At 42.4% G+C, this 17101-nt stretch overlaps 3 protein-coding genes across 7 annotated transcripts; 2 read left to right on the top strand and 1 right to left on the bottom strand.

Annotated features, from left to right (window-relative positions):
- The first annotated feature begins 484 nt into the window (after positions 1–484).
- Positions 485–5294, top strand: si:ch211-107m4.1 (heterogeneous nuclear ribonucleoprotein U-like protein 2). Its single transcript, XM_062394081.1, has 11 exons — positions 485–1127; positions 1471–1547; positions 1668–1910; positions 2009–2121; positions 2229–2495; positions 3015–3137; positions 3255–3356; positions 3690–3858; positions 4251–4478; positions 4571–4623; positions 5018–5294. The coding sequence occupies exons 1-11, from the start codon at positions 628–630 to the stop codon at positions 5075–5077; spliced, it is 1935 nt and encodes a 644-aa protein (XP_062250065.1). The 5' UTR covers positions 485–627; the 3' UTR covers positions 5078–5294.
- nudt22 (nudix (nucleoside diphosphate linked moiety X)-type motif 22) lies at positions 5288–9057 on the bottom strand. 3 transcript variants are annotated; one of them, XM_062394083.1, is made up of 7 exons: positions 9002–9057; positions 8121–8289; positions 6672–7377; positions 6473–6595; positions 6134–6231; positions 5723–5816; positions 5288–5606 (listed from the first exon to the last, which is right to left on the bottom strand). In XM_062394083.1, the coding sequence occupies exons 2-7, from the start codon at positions 8207–8209 to the stop codon at positions 5502–5504; spliced, it is 1215 nt and encodes a 404-aa protein (XP_062250067.1). In that variant the 5' UTR covers positions 8210–8289; positions 9002–9057; the 3' UTR covers positions 5288–5501. The 3 variants fall into 3 exon arrangements, with proteins under 3 accessions (XP_062250067.1, XP_062250068.1, XP_062250066.1); XM_062394084.1 differs by lacking the exon at positions 9002–9057 and adding an exon at positions 8860–8971 and having other exon boundaries at positions 5288–5616; XM_062394082.1 differs by lacking the exon at positions 9002–9057 and adding an exon at positions 8860–8966.
- Positions 9058–9861: 804 nt separating this feature from the next.
- Positions 9862–15119, top strand: dnajc4 (DnaJ (Hsp40) homolog, subfamily C, member 4). 3 transcript variants are annotated; one of them, XM_062394170.1, is made up of 8 exons: positions 9862–9974; positions 10329–10447; positions 10540–10657; positions 11101–11191; positions 11579–11760; positions 12403–12570; positions 13859–13945; positions 14053–15119. In XM_062394170.1, the coding sequence occupies exons 3-8, from the start codon at positions 10566–10568 to the stop codon at positions 14147–14149; spliced, it is 717 nt and encodes a 238-aa protein (XP_062250154.1). In that variant the 5' UTR covers positions 9862–9974; positions 10329–10447; positions 10540–10565; the 3' UTR covers positions 14150–15119. The 3 variants fall into 3 exon arrangements, with proteins under 3 accessions (XP_062250154.1, XP_062250152.1, XP_062250153.1); XM_062394168.1 differs by lacking the exon at positions 10329–10447 and having other exon boundaries at positions 9885–9974; XM_062394169.1 differs by lacking the exon at positions 9862–9974 and having other exon boundaries at positions 9981–10447.
- The last annotated feature ends 1982 nt before the right edge of the window (positions 15120–17101 follow it).

The following is a 17101-nucleotide window of genomic DNA, read 5'->3' as shown; positions in this document are numbered from 1 at the left end:
CACAAAAAATAAACCAGTAAATGTTTGTTGGTTTTAAAGAAAATAATAATTATTGAGCAGGTATTCTAACAGTATGAGTAATCATTTTAACACTAGTTCAGAACTTTGTTACATGACAGACAAGCTGTTGCCCTGTAAAAGGAACATGACTAAAACATGAAAAACAACATGCTTTGCAAAGTACGAGCTGTCAATCGCATGGTACACACTAAACCATACTCTACTCCTCAATCTACTTTACTCTCAAAGGACCATCATTTACGAAAAGAACATCTTGTTTTGAAGAACACTTTACATTTCTAAGATAATGTTTAATGAATAAAATAATCTCCACTTCCTCCAACTATCCAGAAATGAAGCTACAATATCTTGCATAGACCAAACATCAGATGTAGTACCATTTCCTATCGTTGGATGGAAGTATAGAGACCTACGAGTGTTGAATGTGACAGTAATGACAAGAGCGAAGAAGCAAAGAGCCAATCACAAGCCAGGGCACCATATTGAATTGTTTTGATCCGAACCTCTGCTTCTTACTTCTTTTTACTTGTGGGTTTGGTTATTTTTTCAGTAAAGGAACCACAGTTAAAATAAGACAACAGCGGAGTCTGTCCTAACAAGGTCACAATGAAGCTGACGGAAATCAAAAAGTTAAAGGTGGCCGAGCTGCGGTCCAGACTGAGAGAAGTGGGGCTGGACAGCGGAGGACTGAAGGCTGAGCTGGTGGTCCGGCTGTGGTCCGCTTTAGACTCGGGACTCGCGAGAGGCGAGGAGACGCGGGTGGAACCACAACCTGACGACTCACCGACACCAGCAGCACCGACAGACACTGTGGAGGATCCCGCTCCGTTCTCCTCGCCGCCGGCGGCAGAAGCCTGCATTACTGCGCCACGTTGCCCGGACAGCACCAGAGAGTTTACAGACAGCGGGACACAGACTGAAGCCGAGTCCGGAGCGACCGCACCACAGCTCGGCCCTGAAGTAGTGTCCGAGTCGGTGAGGGGGAACCAGGCGGAGATAGGAGGAGAGGTGGAAGGTCCCGGGCAGGAGAGGAGAGATCCGTCCTCTGAGGAGACGAACAGGGGGAGAGCTTTCTACGAGTTTAAAGAGGAGATACGATACAAAAGGTAGTCACACACACAAACACACACACAACACTCACACGCAGAAATGAGCAGGTTTTCTAAGCATAGGACTTCTGTCTCTTAATATAAACCGGGACTGACTCCATATTGTTGAGGTCAGGACATTTTGGGGGGTAATGTGTCTGAATATATATATATAGTTATATATATAGTTCTATATCTTTATGTCTTGGGATCATGTCGTGCTGCAGAAGGACTGTGAGTACAGTGGCTAAACATCTGAACAGTACTGTGATTAAAAAAAAACTGATTGGTTTGAATGCACAATTAAATACAATTAATATTCTAAAACAGATTGTGTCGTTATGTTTCTGTTCTCAACCAGAGTGAAATCCCCACAACCTCCAGTGGACAGAGAGGAGGCAGAGGAAAAGGATGAGGATAGAGTCAGCCTGGATCTATGTGAGTCTGGTGGAGACTCATGTGGTTACAGTGAGCTCTAATGAGTTAATTTACTCAAGATGGTTCTTCTAGAGAGGTGGTTTATTGAAATTTTTAAATCTTTATTTTTTGTTACCACAGATGACAGTCATCTCCACTTTGAGGTGGGCGCTGACGGATCCTGGGGGCAGCCCCGGTTCTGGAATCAGTTCCCCTCACTGTGGTCGGGCTGCAGGCTCACCCATGGGGTGCTGCAAGGCAGGGTGGGCTTTGAGGTGAGGCTGGAGAGGAACTTGTTGACTACACGGCAGGAGGAACAAGAGGGGGTGGAGCCCTGTGGTGTGAGAGTTGGCTGGTCAGTGGCTCACTCCTCCCTGCTGCTTGGTAAGGATGAGCGCCTTCATCATCTCTAGACAGAGTTGCTTTTTATAGAGTTGATAACCCTTCTAACACCCTCTGTTCCTCAATGTGTGGTATACCAGGTGAAGATGAGCTCTCTTTTGCTTATGATGGACACAGTAAAAAAGTGTCAAATGGAAAGGAAGAGGAGTTTGGAGAATCTTTCTCAGAGGGGGATATCATTGGCTGTTACGCTGTAAGTTATATTTTCCTCTTTTTCTTCTCTTTATATTGTTTGGGATCCAGGTATCAAATGAGTTTTTACTAATCTTAACCGTGCATGTGTTTATTTTACACTCACAGTCTTTCTCTGCAGCCGGTGCCGTTCAGATCTCTTTCCATAAGAACGGTCGTTTCATAGGTGTGGCCTTTTCCCTGGGCGCCTCTGTGCTGCAGGGTCGATCTCTGTTCCCTCACATCCTCTGTAAGAGCTGCTCAGTCAGATTCCTCCTGGACCCTACAGCTCCTCCCTGGTACCCTAGCCCTCCAGGTTTTACTCCATTGGCAGCTCTCCCTGCTGGGCAGAGGGTGCGCTCGACACTGGGACCTTCTTCCAGAGCACAGTGTGAGGTGAGACACATGGTTTGTGGCTGCATGTTTATCTACAAATAAGATTTTAATGTTAATACTTGCAAAGACATACATATTTAACCCATCCAACCAGTTCAACCTTTCCAACTCAAAACAACATAAAGAAAACAAAATTAAGGAGAATGTAAGGTTATGAGCTTTCCTGTGCATCTGGAAGTGTCAAATTTTATGTGATAATATAGGAAGTTTTAAAGAGAGCTTTATTGTATAGTTGTTTTAATCTTTGTACAGTTCAATACTTGATATAGGGCTTCTATCTGCGTTGGCGAATCATCGATCCATTTCAGAATAGTAGGACATCGAGCCAGAAATGTAAATTGTCACTGCAATGCCAAAAAGAGGATTAAGAATAACTTGCATCATAGGAATTTTTGTAATATTTTAAGTAATTAGCTTTTGTCATGAGATAGATGAGATTAACAGGTAAGATTTGAAAGGATTTGTCAATTAAGAATGACATTTTACATACTTATTGGATTTTGTTCTTCCTCCCCCCAGGTTTTGTTGATGATGGGACTTCCTGGTTCTGGGAAGAGCCACTGGGCCCGGTCTCACATGAAGCAGCATCCAGAGAAACGCTTCAGGCTGCTGGGCACAGAGGAGCTGCTCGCATGTACGATTGTCAGTCAAACCTGCTTTATTAATCATCATTTTTCATATTCACAATTACAATTGAATCTTAACTTCTTACTATCTCATCTATCTATCTCAAACATGTGTGTGTGTGTGTGTGTGTAGAGTGGCGAACAGAGGGACAGTAGGCTGAGACAGGCCGCTCAGTGTCTGACTGATTTAATTAAAATAGCTGCTCAGACTCCGGGCAACTACATTTTGGACCAGGTGAGCCTTTACTTCTGTGTCTGTTTAAGACTAAAAACGGGATGAGGTAGACTTGTGAAACACTTTGTCAGGTTTGACGGACAAAAAAAATAGTTGTTCATTATACGTAATTTGTATCCAACCAAGTCTAACAGCAAATAGTTTGCAGTATGCTCACTTTCTCGTCTCCATCCTTAGTCAATCAGTGGGTTGGTTGTCACAATGTCACTTTCTAAAAGTCACAAAAATTTACAAACACCGTCCTCCCACTTGTGACGTCAGTTGCAGAATGTTTTTGAAGCACACTAACCTCTGCATCCTTTATCTTCTACCCTTTGTCATCTCTGTTTCCAGTGCAACATCCTCTTCTCGGCACGCCGTCAGAAACTGCAGCTGTTCTTGGGCTACAGGAGGCGGGCGGTGGTAGTTTTTCCACCTGAAGACGAGTGGAGAAGACGACTGTCGCTGCACCAGACGAGTGAGGAAAACCAGATCCCAGAGACGGCCCTGCTCAAACTCCAAGGTCTGACATGTGTACATTTTATCATGAGGTGATACATATGAGGATGTCCCCAGTGCCCCACAGCGACCACTGTCACAATGCAAATCATAATGAGTAATAACATAATTTAATTAATCATTTCTAATTGGTCCATGGATCAATTTTCAGATAGGCATTATTAGTCTTGGTCTTAAAATGTGATTAGCGCTTCATTTAATTCTTGTTTCCGCCTCATCTTTCTTTTGGTATCATTATTATTAGAATAGTTTAATCACAATACTCAATACAATATGTGAACAGTATTGTAAGGAACTAAACCACAGCCTCTGATAACAAAGACAATGTGACAACAGAGTATTAACCAGGGGTTCACTGCAATAATCGAAGTAACACCTCGGTCACTTTCATTCCAGTGAGCTGCAGTCTTCCAGAGCGGCAGACTGACCTGCTGGAGGAGCTGCTATATGTGGACCTGCCCCAGGAGCAGGCGCAGACGCTCCTGCAGGAGTACAAAGACTGCGCTCGCAGACTGCTGCCCCCCGTCCCCAAAAAGGAGAAGAAGAGACCCCGACTTCACAGGAAAAGACCCCTCCCTCATGGCCCTCCACCATCACACAGGATCCAGTGGACTGGTATGAATGGTGAGCCGGGAAAACAGTGGACAATATTTTGGGGCACTTGAGACTCTTTAAGATAAGAGTATTCATTTATTTATTTATACGTGTCTTTGTAGCATGGAACAACCCGAGAATCAACATGCAGCCATGGAGTCAGCACCCAACATATGTGAGTATCATGCAGTTGTGGAATCCTACACAATCTTTTCCATAAACCAAACCTCACAGTCTCTCCCTGGGGACAGCTGTTTTACAGTTGAAGTGATTTTACAATTCTATTACAACTACTAGAATATAAATTACTATATTAACAATAGAGACAACTATCAACAGTCTCTTTCTTCCTTAAACAGAATTAAACAACACTTTGACTGTGAGCTCCTCTGTTTGTACTGACCAGGATATCTGGCTCATATCTGCTATTTAAAAAGCTAAAGGTTTGGTTTATTTGATCTTGTTCAAACACTCAGCTTGTCAAACACTAGGTTATACAACAGCCAGCCCAAGTTGAATTCATTGTGTAAACAAAGTCACGTTGCCTTTTTGTGTCATTTATGTTTTAGTGGAACGTGTCTTATCGGGACCAGAGCTACAACTACAGCAGAGACTTCAATCAGATATGAGGATTATTGAAGAAACCAATGCTGCTTCATTTCTACATATATACAAGGTTTTTACAAGGACAGTAATTCTCTTGATAAGTTATAGAAAATTTGTATAAAAGAGGTGTCTAAATCATGGAGAACTGCAGATTGTATGTTGCAGGGAGTGCGTCGATCAGTCAATGCCATCAGTGCTGAAGTATTTTAAGAATTTTGACGATAAAAACCAGGTCACTTTATAATTTTTATTCAAAATAAGAAAAAATGTTTTTACTGTACAGTTTACAAATGATGAAAACAGTATTTGCACAGTTTTAACACCAGTATTGTTCAGAATGCTGAAAGAGTGAATAAAATTTCGATGAAAGCGTTTGGTTTGTTCATTGGATCATCTGGGTCCATCTGGGTCAATCATCACATGAGTATGTGGTCAGCTCCTCTGGTCTCACTCTCTGTCAGGTTCCACCGTCTGATAAAGCAGCATGGCTCCTTTAGCTGAAGGACACAGCTCCGACCACAGAGGGCTGCTCCTGTCCAGCTGCAACACTTCCTGTTTAAAACTAAATGTCAAATATCACGATCGTCGAACTTCTCTCGCCTCAACTTTGGTAACTTTTTGGAAAGCACAGCTTTTGATTTTCAAATCTGTAACTTTAGTTGACCCACTTCTCTGCTGAGGAAGACGATGTCCGTGGACTCGTGCGCCTCGGCTCCTCCTTTCCAGTACAACTTTCTGACTTCATCAGTGGTCAGTGAACACCTGAGGACAAACAGACAACTGAGTCTTCATCAGATCATGTCTCCTTTTATTAGCTGCCTCCTTTTGGCTATAATTGCTAAACATATTTCAAGAACAAGCTCAGGTTTCAGGGTGAGGTTACATTTGTTTATTTCCTATATCTTTCATGTACATTAATAATATTCCCTGATTAAAAACACTTCTCTCTTAATAAACTTAACAGTGGATTTACATTTTTCTTCTTCACATGAATTACTTTTCATGGCTCCACCTTGAGGGATCTTTGCTTTAAGAGAAAACAGTTTGTCATCAGGATTAAAATGGAGGAACACGAGTACCTGACGTAGAACTCTGCGCTTGGTCTTCCAGCGCTGGTGTGATTCAGAGCGACTCCCATCAGGACTGGCTCCCCGAGGCAGCTCAGAGGAATGTTCACCTGGAGACGGATATAGGAAGTGAGGGATTCATCGTCAATGTCAATTACGGATACCACCTGTGCACACATTCTACTTTGTCATGTAATTTGTTTAGTTTCTCTTAATACGCAGCTTCACTTAATCTTTATGTGTGTCTCTTTGTCGTGGCCTTAAGAGGAAATCACTCGCTGTTGAATGAAATATAAAGTGAACGGTAAATATAAAGTTAACAGTAAATCATTGAAGCGTCTACAAACTCACTTCATCTCTGATCTCAGCGCAAACTGATGCAAACAGTTCAGAGACGACGGCCCCTGGCCTCCGCTGCATCGTGGCCATACTGACCACATCACCCGCTGTCTGGTCCAGACGCTCACACACCACCTGCACAGAGCAGAACCAGTGTAATTAACGCTTCCGGCACATTAGTTATATGCATTAATTTATCATTCCACCTCACCTGAGGCTCTGGGTGACCTCCGGGGATGTCCAGGAGCCCCCCCGCCTCTGCCACCCTCTGGCTCCTCCTGATCAACACCACCTGCCTGTCACCTGTGCACAGGACAGCGCCCACACCCAGAGGCTGAGCCAGCAGCGCCAGTGGATCGCTGAACTCTGCGCCTCCACGCTGACGGAGCTCCGCCACCCGACATGACCAGTTGGTTCCCAGGTAGTCTTTGTAGCATGTCAGGCCGAGTCTCAGAGTGAGGAGCGGCCCAGTGACTCGATCATCTGTTGTTTTACTGGCGTGTGGAGGAAGTTCAGCTTTTCTACAAGTCGAGCCATCTTGGTCCATGGAATTAGTCGTCTGTTGGACGACACCCTCAACATTTTCTGTGTGATTTACAGACCTGCTTCTTTGGTCCAAACTATTCTGGGTAACATCACGCAGAGGATCAGAGTCACACAAACCCTGTGGTCTTTGTCTGCTCTGCGATTTGTCTTCCTGATCTTCCACAAAGTCTAAGGAGGTTACGAAAGATGAATGAGGGCAGGGTGGAGGTTTTGAGGAATCACATGATGAAGATGGACACTGAGGGGAGGCCAGGCAAAAAGAATGTAGTCTGAATTTGGCCCCGTTGAAAAGCCATGGCTCCTTGGACACGCGTTCAGTCCACACCTCCTCTATGTGGCGCTCTAGAGCCGCATCTATCCGCCTGTTAAATCTGGCGAGAGGAAATGGGAGGTCAGACCAAACAAGACATCTGAGACTTGGCTTTGGGAAGTTATAACAAGCATTTCAAATTCTATATATAACGTGTGAGGACATAAACGTGTGAGGACATAAATCGCACATATATGTTTTGCAGATTCCTACCCTTTACTGCACGTACCGAAAGTGGTGGGATGTAATAAAGTACTTAAGCACATTTTTTCATGTATCTGCACTTTACCTAACTAAATGTTCTTTCGGATACTTTTCACTTTTACTCAACTAAATGTATCGGCAAATATCTGTACTTTTACTCCACTGCAGTATACAATGCATTGAGTTACATTTTCAAACAGTTTTTTGAAGTAATCAGTAACCAGAGGGGAATTTTATCAAATTCGAGTCTGTATTTAACAAAATATACACCAGGCACAGTTAATGATGTAGTAGACTGCATTAGGAAATAGACAAGAGTACTTTTACTTTTTGTTTAATTAAAAGCAATAACTTATTTTTCTCGAGTAGAAAAGTCAATGTCGAATTTTTTCTTTTCTACTTGAGTACTTTTACTCAAGTAAAATGTGTGAGAGTTCGTCCTCCAGCACTGAGCACCTGTACACTGATCGGTCACAATTGGTCAATAGGTTGCACCTCAGTATCTACATCACAGGTTGGAAGTATCACATGTACAGTAGATCTACCTTATGTACCTCTGTGCACTGGACCCAGTTCAGAGTCCTCCCTTTACGTTCCTACCTTTCCGAGAGCTCCACTCGGACTTGAGACTCCAGCAGGCCGCTCCAGTCAGCACAGTGCAGCAGAACAGACACGTCAGGGTCCATCATCTCTGACTGGGGATCATCATCCAGGTCTTATCTCTTCACTCACAGCTTTGCAGTGGTGTCATGTCACCTCTGGATGTTCTCTTATGAAAACCACACACAGGAAATCTAAGAATTGGTCTTAATCAAGTAAACATGCATAAAGCAGAAACTTAGTCCCATATCTCATATTTACACAACATGTGTAAACGTATGCATGAAATAGTTTTGCAATGGCAAAGCTGTCAGCAGTAATGACAAGAAGAAGATAGCCTATAAAAAAAAGGTGTTAAGAATTTGAAATAATATATTAGAAAAAATATTTCACTCTTCGTGGAAGGACAGAATCTGGACACATAGCTTTCTGATAAATATGTCATTGACGCAAGGAAATTAGCTTTTCTGTATTTATTAATCTATGTTACTGTTTTATTTGTATTCACTTACTTTTTCTGGATTTAAATGAACTTGGTTTTTGTACAATATGTTTCACGTTGTGTAGATAAAGGGAAAGAGAAATAAAGAAAAAGCTGCAGTGAAGAAGCCGGACGTCTCAACCCAAAGAGCAGCGGCCGCAGAAGAATGTGGTTTACTGTTTCTTGAACGGACACAGTCACAACACGCGACTGAGACTTGAAATGAGACGTTTTCATATCACTAAACTTTTCACTCACCATGAAGCAGTGCACGAGATGAAGATCACGGGTTCTCGTGTAAAAGTGTCAGCGGTTTTTAATGGAGTGTAACGTTGTGAGAGTACCGTGAATATGTGTTGTAATGTGATACACATTATCTGAATATGAGAGTTTCTCTTACCTTCCTCTCTGCAAACATCCGCAAACATGCGACCAGCTTCTTCCTCTTTTTTTGACAGATGTACAATGTGCGCATTATCACCCCCTAGTGACTAATAGACGTAACTGTGGCCATGGAGGTGGTATGCAGATTACTTAAAAATTACTAAAATAAATCTACTACTACCAAACTAAAATACTCTATTACAAGTAAACCCCCCGAGGACGGACATCTTCCCTGAGTTACAGTACTTACATTTAATAAGAGAATAATATATATTAATAACATTTGCAATGTTGTATTAATATGGACCAGTGCCATTATCTTGTAGTCCTCACTTTACTTTTTCTAGTGCTTGCTCCACTCAGGAGGTGCTGGGGGGAAACGTGTAAGGAAAGTGCCAAGTTACTGTGTTCAACTTTATTCTTATTTTAAATCCTGTGAATTGAATTTGAGTTGTTTTGTCCATTAGACATTAGCACAGACTGTGCTTGCAGAAAAGAATTTCAAACCAGGGCAGGTTGGCAGCTGGGGGGGCCCCCCTATAATTAATCTTAAATAGAAAGAAAGAAAGTAAGAAAGAAAGGTGAAAAAATTAAGTAATGTATGTTATGAACCCAGTTATTTCACCTCCAGGTGTTAAGGATTGTTTAACTCCAGAGAGAAGACACGTGCAGGGGCGTGTTATTGTGTTGTCCTTCTCTTAATAAACCTCCGGTGCGACTGGAAATAAAATCAGAAGGTTTCCTCAAACTTTTTCATAAAACTGTACTCCTTCACGATTACTCTAATCAAACGTTATTTGTATAAATATTAAAACATAAATGTACAGTTACGTCTGAGCTGTTGAAAGTTACATTTTATAACTGTAGTTAACGTTGGTGCTTTTATTACGAAAGAGAGCCTCCCCTCTTCCGGTTGTGCCCTGGCTCGCGTCACTTCTGAATTTATGCAACAGTGACCAGCTGCACTGTTATGAAGCAAAGTGCTGCAGGTTTGTCACTTTCACTCCTTTGGTTCACTCTCTTATACTTATTAAATCACGCTTTCACATTCGTCATAGCTTCACGTTTACCAGAACATTCCTTAGCATTAGCACGCTAACAGTAGCAAAGGACGACTTGAAGCTAACGCCAGCTAGCAGCAGCCTGTGTGTGGAGGCAGCAGAACAAAGTGTTCCTCCATGAAACCCTGTTTGTTCTCCGTGTTTTAACTCGACACACTGCGTGGACATGTACCTCAGCCAGTAGTGTGTGTGCGCGTGGTGATGCAGCCAGTCAAAGTGATTTTTAAAACCCAGATTGTGTTAAAGTAACTTGTATTTAAACGGTCATCACGCCCCCTGCAGCAGAACCTCATGTTACAGTGAGTGACAGGTCGTGCTTTGGTTGAGTTAAAATCCTCAGATCAAATCCCTCCTGTTTCTGTGTGAGCTTCTGTGCAACATAAACATCTGTTTGAGTCTTGGTGAGTCTAGTTTATTGTATAAACTCTCAAAGGCTTCTATGCTTCTCCTGTTAGTGTTTGTTTCCTTGCTGATGTCAAAATGTCCCACACAGGTCATCTGCGTTGAAACCCTCCCACCATGCAGCTGGAGGCCCAGCTCAGACTGTGTCAGAGATGTGTGTGGTGCTGCAGGAGTGGACTGCGTCTGCTCTCTCAGAGCCACGCTCACAGGTAGACTCAGTGCATGTGGCAGTGTTGGATTTAATCACAGTGGTTTTCTTAATGTGTATGTGCAGGGATGCAAATATAGAAACAACACACGCATTTATCAGCCAATACACCCAGTTAACCTCAGACTGGAGCCAAAGGTCACTCACAATGGGGAGAGAGAGCCATGCAGAGCGTTGTGCTTACATCCATCAGACTCAAATCTATTCATTGTAACAATATTTATTAAGAACTTTTACTTTAAAGCTGCACTTACCCCAGTCGTTTGCTCTCTGGATCTTATATGGTATGTTGTTGTGATATATGTATGATACGCACTGATGCTTTTACATAAGTAAAGTTACTAATAGCTAAATACAGTTATTTTAAATGAATTGAATGTACTCTGCTTTGTTTAGTTCTGAAGACCTTTATTTTATTTTGAGTTATTTGCTTTCTCACCACAGAAAATCTTTGGACCACTACGATCGCCTTGGAATCAAATCTGATGCCTCCTTGGAGGAAATCAAAAATGCATTTTTTGACAAATCTAAGAAGGTAGGATTCCTGGTCCGGCTCATTAACATGTGCCAGAATAAAACATATGTCTGGCCACTTGATGGCAGCCTCTCACAGCCGGGTTTCTACTGGGTAACTGTTCCCACTGTGGTCTTCCTGACTGTTAGTTTTCCTGGAGTAGCTTCCAGTGTAAATAAGGATGGACGTGTGTATTTACCTTGTGATTGTAGAATAACTGAGGGATGACGCAACTCACCCTCTAAAGAAAAACTCCTGGTTGTGACAGTACATATTCATGCATCAGTTAAACAGAGACAGAAAGAACATTGTGTGTTGTATATAAGCTCGGTCTGCACCATAATCTCTTGGTTGGATTTTTTTTCTACACCTGATCATCCCTGCTCTCCTTCTCCCATGTTTCTGCAGCTGCACCCAGACAGCGACCTGTCAAACCCAGCACTGCACGGCCAGTTTGTGGAGTTGAATGAGGCTTACCATGTTCTGAGCAAAGAGTCGAGCAGGAAAGCATACGACTTCCAAATCAGACACAGATACACTGGGGGCCAGGCCTTTACATCCACCTCCAACCACACCACGTACAGAGCCAGGTGAAGATACACACAACCTGTCAGCCATTGCTTGTTTATAATTCTAACATTGGTTCACACTCCGACACTCTTGAATAAATACAGAAGATGCATAATTCATTTCAAGACTGAGTCCATGTGGCTTGTGTTTGCTTGCTGTAACACAGGATATGATATTGGGATGGCTACACACCTGAAGCCTCCACCTCTGCAGTGACACTAAAATAATACAAAATGATCTGTCCAGTAGCGAGCCAGAGGTGCTGCATAGTTTCATGTTTCAGGTTTTGTTCGACCTTGTGCACCACTCTGTGGCTGATCGTTTGTTACTCGGATCGCTGGAGATGCACTATGTGTATTTTTTATGAAAACAAGAAAATCTGTGTGTTTTTCATCAGTAAAATGAAAGAATCAGAAGCAATTTGTCCATTGCAGTGCTTTGGAAAACCATAGGCAAACTCTGACATAGATACAGATACATCAACTGTATGGTTGCCCGGCAAGTAGCAAGGTGCATGAATGTGCATCACTGAGTGGTTGAGTACATTTTAGTATTGCTTGAGTCTGTGTGGCTTGCGATAAGATTTCTTAGTTTTTACCTTTGGTGTGCTCTGTGTTAAATGTCACAATCATGATCTTCTCTTCAACCACTTCCCCTCCCAGTACGAACGCTCAGGACAACAGTGATTACTGGGATCAGTTTCATCGGTCTCATTCCCCTGAGATGTTGTCAGAGGAGCAGCAGAAGAGAAGGAGGAGGAACTTCCGCCTGGTGGGCTACTGCGTCCTCACTATGTTTCTCAGCGTAGGAGCTCACATAGTCTTCTTCAGGTAAAAAACGTACATGATGTGATACTTGCCATGTTTCCATCACTTATTGAATCGTAAGCCTTTCTTTCAACAATGAATGTCAGAAAGTAGAAGAATGACAAAGATCAGTTAGATCTATTGCAACAGTAAAAAACGTGAAATATCTGTCCTTTGAAAGTCTGTTAAATACTGTAGAAGGGTTTGCCCAAGGATTTCCTTTTCAGCAGTTGTGTCTGCGTCCATGAGCGGGGGACACCGGAGCCACACCAATACATTCAATGACCTTAGATTCGTTATATATTGTGAAAATTCGTTTATCGAGAGTTTTTGACACTTGAAGGGATCTCCAGGCCGTGATCTCTGTTATAATGAATGTCAAAGAACAAAGTGTCTCATCTCACTCTATGAGATTTACACATCAGATAAATATAGTAGGTTAACAACTGAGGGACTGTGAGATCATTCAGACTCATTTGGCTGCTGAAATAACCGCTTCATGCCCATCATAATCTTTAATTAATCAAAAAATTACAGATCAATTTGTTTTGCATTTACAAACAAATGACCACCTGATCTCATGGAGCGCTGACGTCATGGATGTCATGTGTTTGCACAAGGTTTGGTAACCCTCCGTCCAGACGTCAGTGATTCAGTGCACTGTCATGACTTCTGTTTAATCAGGTGTTCAACCGGAGGAACTAAAGTGATATGCGCACGTGTAGAAGCGGTGCAAGGAAAAGGATGCTCTGTGATGTTAATGCATTAGCCTCAGTGTGTGTTTGTGTGTCTGTGTGGTCTCCTTCATTGTGTTTAGGCCCAATTCTACTCCTCGCGGTGTGGAAAGTGTGAATTGCTAGATGCATTGTCATTACAAGTATATCCATTGCAAATATTTGGATGTATTTAGGGGAGGATGCTGCCCCAACCCCATCCTCCCACTGTCTCTTCAACTGATTTCCTTAATTTATGTTTTCTTCTCTTTGCCCTCTCGAGCTCTCTTGGCTGTGAATTCACACCCAGTTGAATGAGATTGTTTGTGGACATGACTCTGTGCCATGTGTCTCTAGACACAACCTCTGGGCTTGTGTCACCGTATTTGTTTTCACACACTGACTCGGTGCCGCGTGTCTTTGTGGAGATTCACCACTCTGTGGTCGGGGGGAGCTGCTCTAACAGCTGAACAAACTCATAAAAGCGACCGAGCACACGGAGGGGCCTGCTGAGCCCTGGGCTTCTTTTAGCTTGAGCAAAGTTTATTCTGTGTTAAGATTGTTTGCAACTCCAGTGTTTGTTTCTCCATCTCTTTCAGCAAATTGGAAGACGTGCACACTAACTTCATGGACGAGAAAGATCGAGTGATCACAGAGATCTATAATGATTCCAAACAGCGAGCAAGGTGAGGCCTCCTCAGTGAAGGCACATGTGGCTGGTAACTGCATGTTTGTTTTGTGATGCTTGAATATGAAGCTGAGACTGAAGGTGTTTTTCCGTGCTCTTCCTCAGGGTCAACGGTTTTAAGAAACAGACAGAAATCCTCCGGCAGAAGCACGCCGAGTTCCAGGAGAAAATCAAAAACCCCAACAGCGGAGACGCCAAGTAGGAGAGTCTCCTGCTGCGCGCTCTGATGCTGGAGTGTGACGTCTCAGCAGGTGGAGGGTGGCAGGCTGAATGTGGTGCTAGTTTTAGAATTTTAAATTTTTCGGTTGAAGTAAAAAAAAAAAGACAGCTTGGATCCTCAGGAAGAAACACAAGAATCAGGTTGTGATGAGTGAATATTCAACTGGTTCTCTAAGGTGTGAATTTCTGACCAAGCTGGGTTTTATATAAGTCTGAACCGTTTCTAGTAGGAATTATCTTTGCCTCAGGTGCACGCTAAGAAGAAGATTCTCCGACTTTTTCCTCTTCTTGTCAGAAGGAGCCGGAATGAACAAAGTAAACCTCAAAGGAACATGTTAGTTATTGTCCTCAGCTGTGTCAGAGGTACACAACACACAAGGCTCACAAGTGAATTAATGGCACATGACAGCAGTTGATTAAGTCATGACTTGAATGCTGATACATTTCCTGGTATTAATTGAAGTTGAATAAGATCATGTCTGTGGTTACAATGGGAAGGGACAGATGAATGCTTTTCTATGTTTGTTTTAAGACCTCTCTCTGTTGAGGTTTGAAAGTGCAAAGTATTCTCATCATTAATACCCCCCCCCCCCCAGTTTGTGCGGTGGAAACATGAATCACTTCAAGGCATTTTTTAGATTCTCAGTTTTGGAAGTTCAGGATCTTGCTGCCAGCCAATTCAAGTGACAAATACTGATTTGTTTCAGACTGTTAAAGATATTTAATAAGTCTAGGAGGGATGCTATAGGAAAACAATGTTAATCCTAATGACATTGAGACTATGAAAATGTACACATTGAATGGAAAGTACACTGGTTATTGTATAAACCATTTTACCATATTGCCTTTTGGTTTTTAGAGATTAGAGGTTGTTTTTTGTTTTCGACTGCCTCGTCTTTTCCCTGCAGGCTTTTCAGTGAGGAATGATTAAAAGATCAACTCTTCCTCATCAATCATTGTTGTTTGTTTCGTCTCTCATTCTCACACACGTTTCTGTGAGGCAGAACGGTTTGCAGACGCTGCCTTTCAAACTTTCCCTCCAAAGAATATGAGAAGAGAATTGAGGAACAACATGTTTCGAGTAGCATTTTTAAACAGTGAAACTAATTAATACAATACAAATAACAAGGGGCTTTGATATGCATTTGTCGCGCAACCACAGCAGAGAGATAATTATTTATTTGGTCTGCTCTAAGGTTCAAAAGTATTTTCCATGATCTCAGCAGTCATCATTTATGAAAGTGAATTTGCACAGTGCTGCTCAACCTCTGCACTCACATTTGGAGCAGATATATGACTGCAGTTACATTACAAATATTGAAATTGCATGTTTCGTTTTGGTTATGAAACTACTCATAAATCTTCTCACGAACACAGTATTTGTTAATGGCACGATGGGGGGGGGAAGCCTTCATTCTCCAGGGTTTTCTGTTTAAGAACACTTGCACATGTATGGACGGAACTTATGGAATCCTAAAAATGTATGTGATTTGTTTTTGCATATTGCCTTTTCTTATTTTTGCCCCCCTTCTTCTCGTTGCTAGTCTTGTCTTCTTGTCACCAGCTGCTCCTGTCCTGAGACGTAAGCAGGAGATAACTTATCCCCGCATAACATACAGACACCCTCACCCTCATGTGGCGTGTGAGTGCCCTGTCATAACCCAAACACACCGTAATGACTGCGATTCTGGTGTCAGCATGCCTAGGCGGTGGTCTACTGGCAGAAACTTGGACTATGGGCAGAGAAGGTCTCTGGTTCGTCTCTGGATCGACGCCACGGAGAGACAACAAAAGACTAACCTGGATTGATCTGTCCAAAAATCCAAGAGTCTCTCTACCCTGTCTAGTGCCCCTGAGCAAGGCACCTTACTCCCCCAACATCTGATCCCGAGCGCCGTGCAGAGTCGCTCACTGCTCTGTGTGTCCTGCACACAGATGGGTTAAATGCAGAGGTTAAATTTACCTACCATTGCATGAGTGTGTTGTGCATGTCTGTGCATGTGTTTGGTATAAATAAACATACCAATAACAATTAACACACATTTGGAAGACGAGAATCATGGGAAAGGGAGCTACTGCAAAATAGAAACCATCTTTAAAAGACGACATGAATTGATTTTTCTCTGAGCTGCAGAAGAAAAGTGTCAAATCATGTGGTGTGATATTACCCTGCGTGGCTGACAAGTATCATCTCTGATTTATTATTTGGAAAACAAAAGACTGTGATATGGAGCAGAATAATAAATCATTGTCCTGATCAGCTACAGATTGACTCTCAGACTTTCACACCACGCTGCCGCATTTGATGTGGTCCTGAGATTATTGGATGCAGTGTGTTTGCAAGTACTGGGACAAATTATAGTGCAAATGTATTACTGATGTCCGCCCAACAACATTACAGCCCATCTCCTGACATCCAAAAGCTCTATGTTTCTGATTTATTTGGGTTTTCTCAAGTTGGTCAAATTCGTTTTCCGAAAAGCTTTTTCCACATCAGACATTTTGTCGGAGCAGGATAAACAATTGTTGTAAATAATTAAAACGAGTGTCTGGATTTCAAGTAACTCTCAGGGTGAAAGGTGTTGTGCATGTGGACTCACATTGGTGTCACTGTGTCATGTCTCACTGGGACACTTGAATCTAACAGCCATCAGTCACGTTGTTCACACCTGTTATTAACACTCGCACTATAATTTAAATTGTCAGCAGGTAGTAAGGCCTGTAGAGACACAGTGCTGTTATCTCAGTTAGAGTTGAGTTCTTCTTGACATGACCAGGAAATCAGGACAATACAGGAGTCTTTTGTTTGACAGAAAGTTGTCCAATTTAAATGCATCATTCATCTATTGATTATTTTTCTCAAATAATACATTAGAGAGAGAGAGTGACTGTATCGATCCAGAAAAATGCCAGAAGATATATCTATATATATATA

The sequence above is a fragment of the Platichthys flesus genome, chromosome 8 (assembly GCF_949316205.1).
Source record: "Platichthys flesus chromosome 8, fPlaFle2.1, whole genome shotgun sequence".
NCBI lineage: Eukaryota > Metazoa > Chordata > Actinopteri > Pleuronectiformes > Pleuronectidae > Platichthys > Platichthys flesus.
This window is presented reverse-complemented; position numbering and strand designations above follow the sequence as displayed.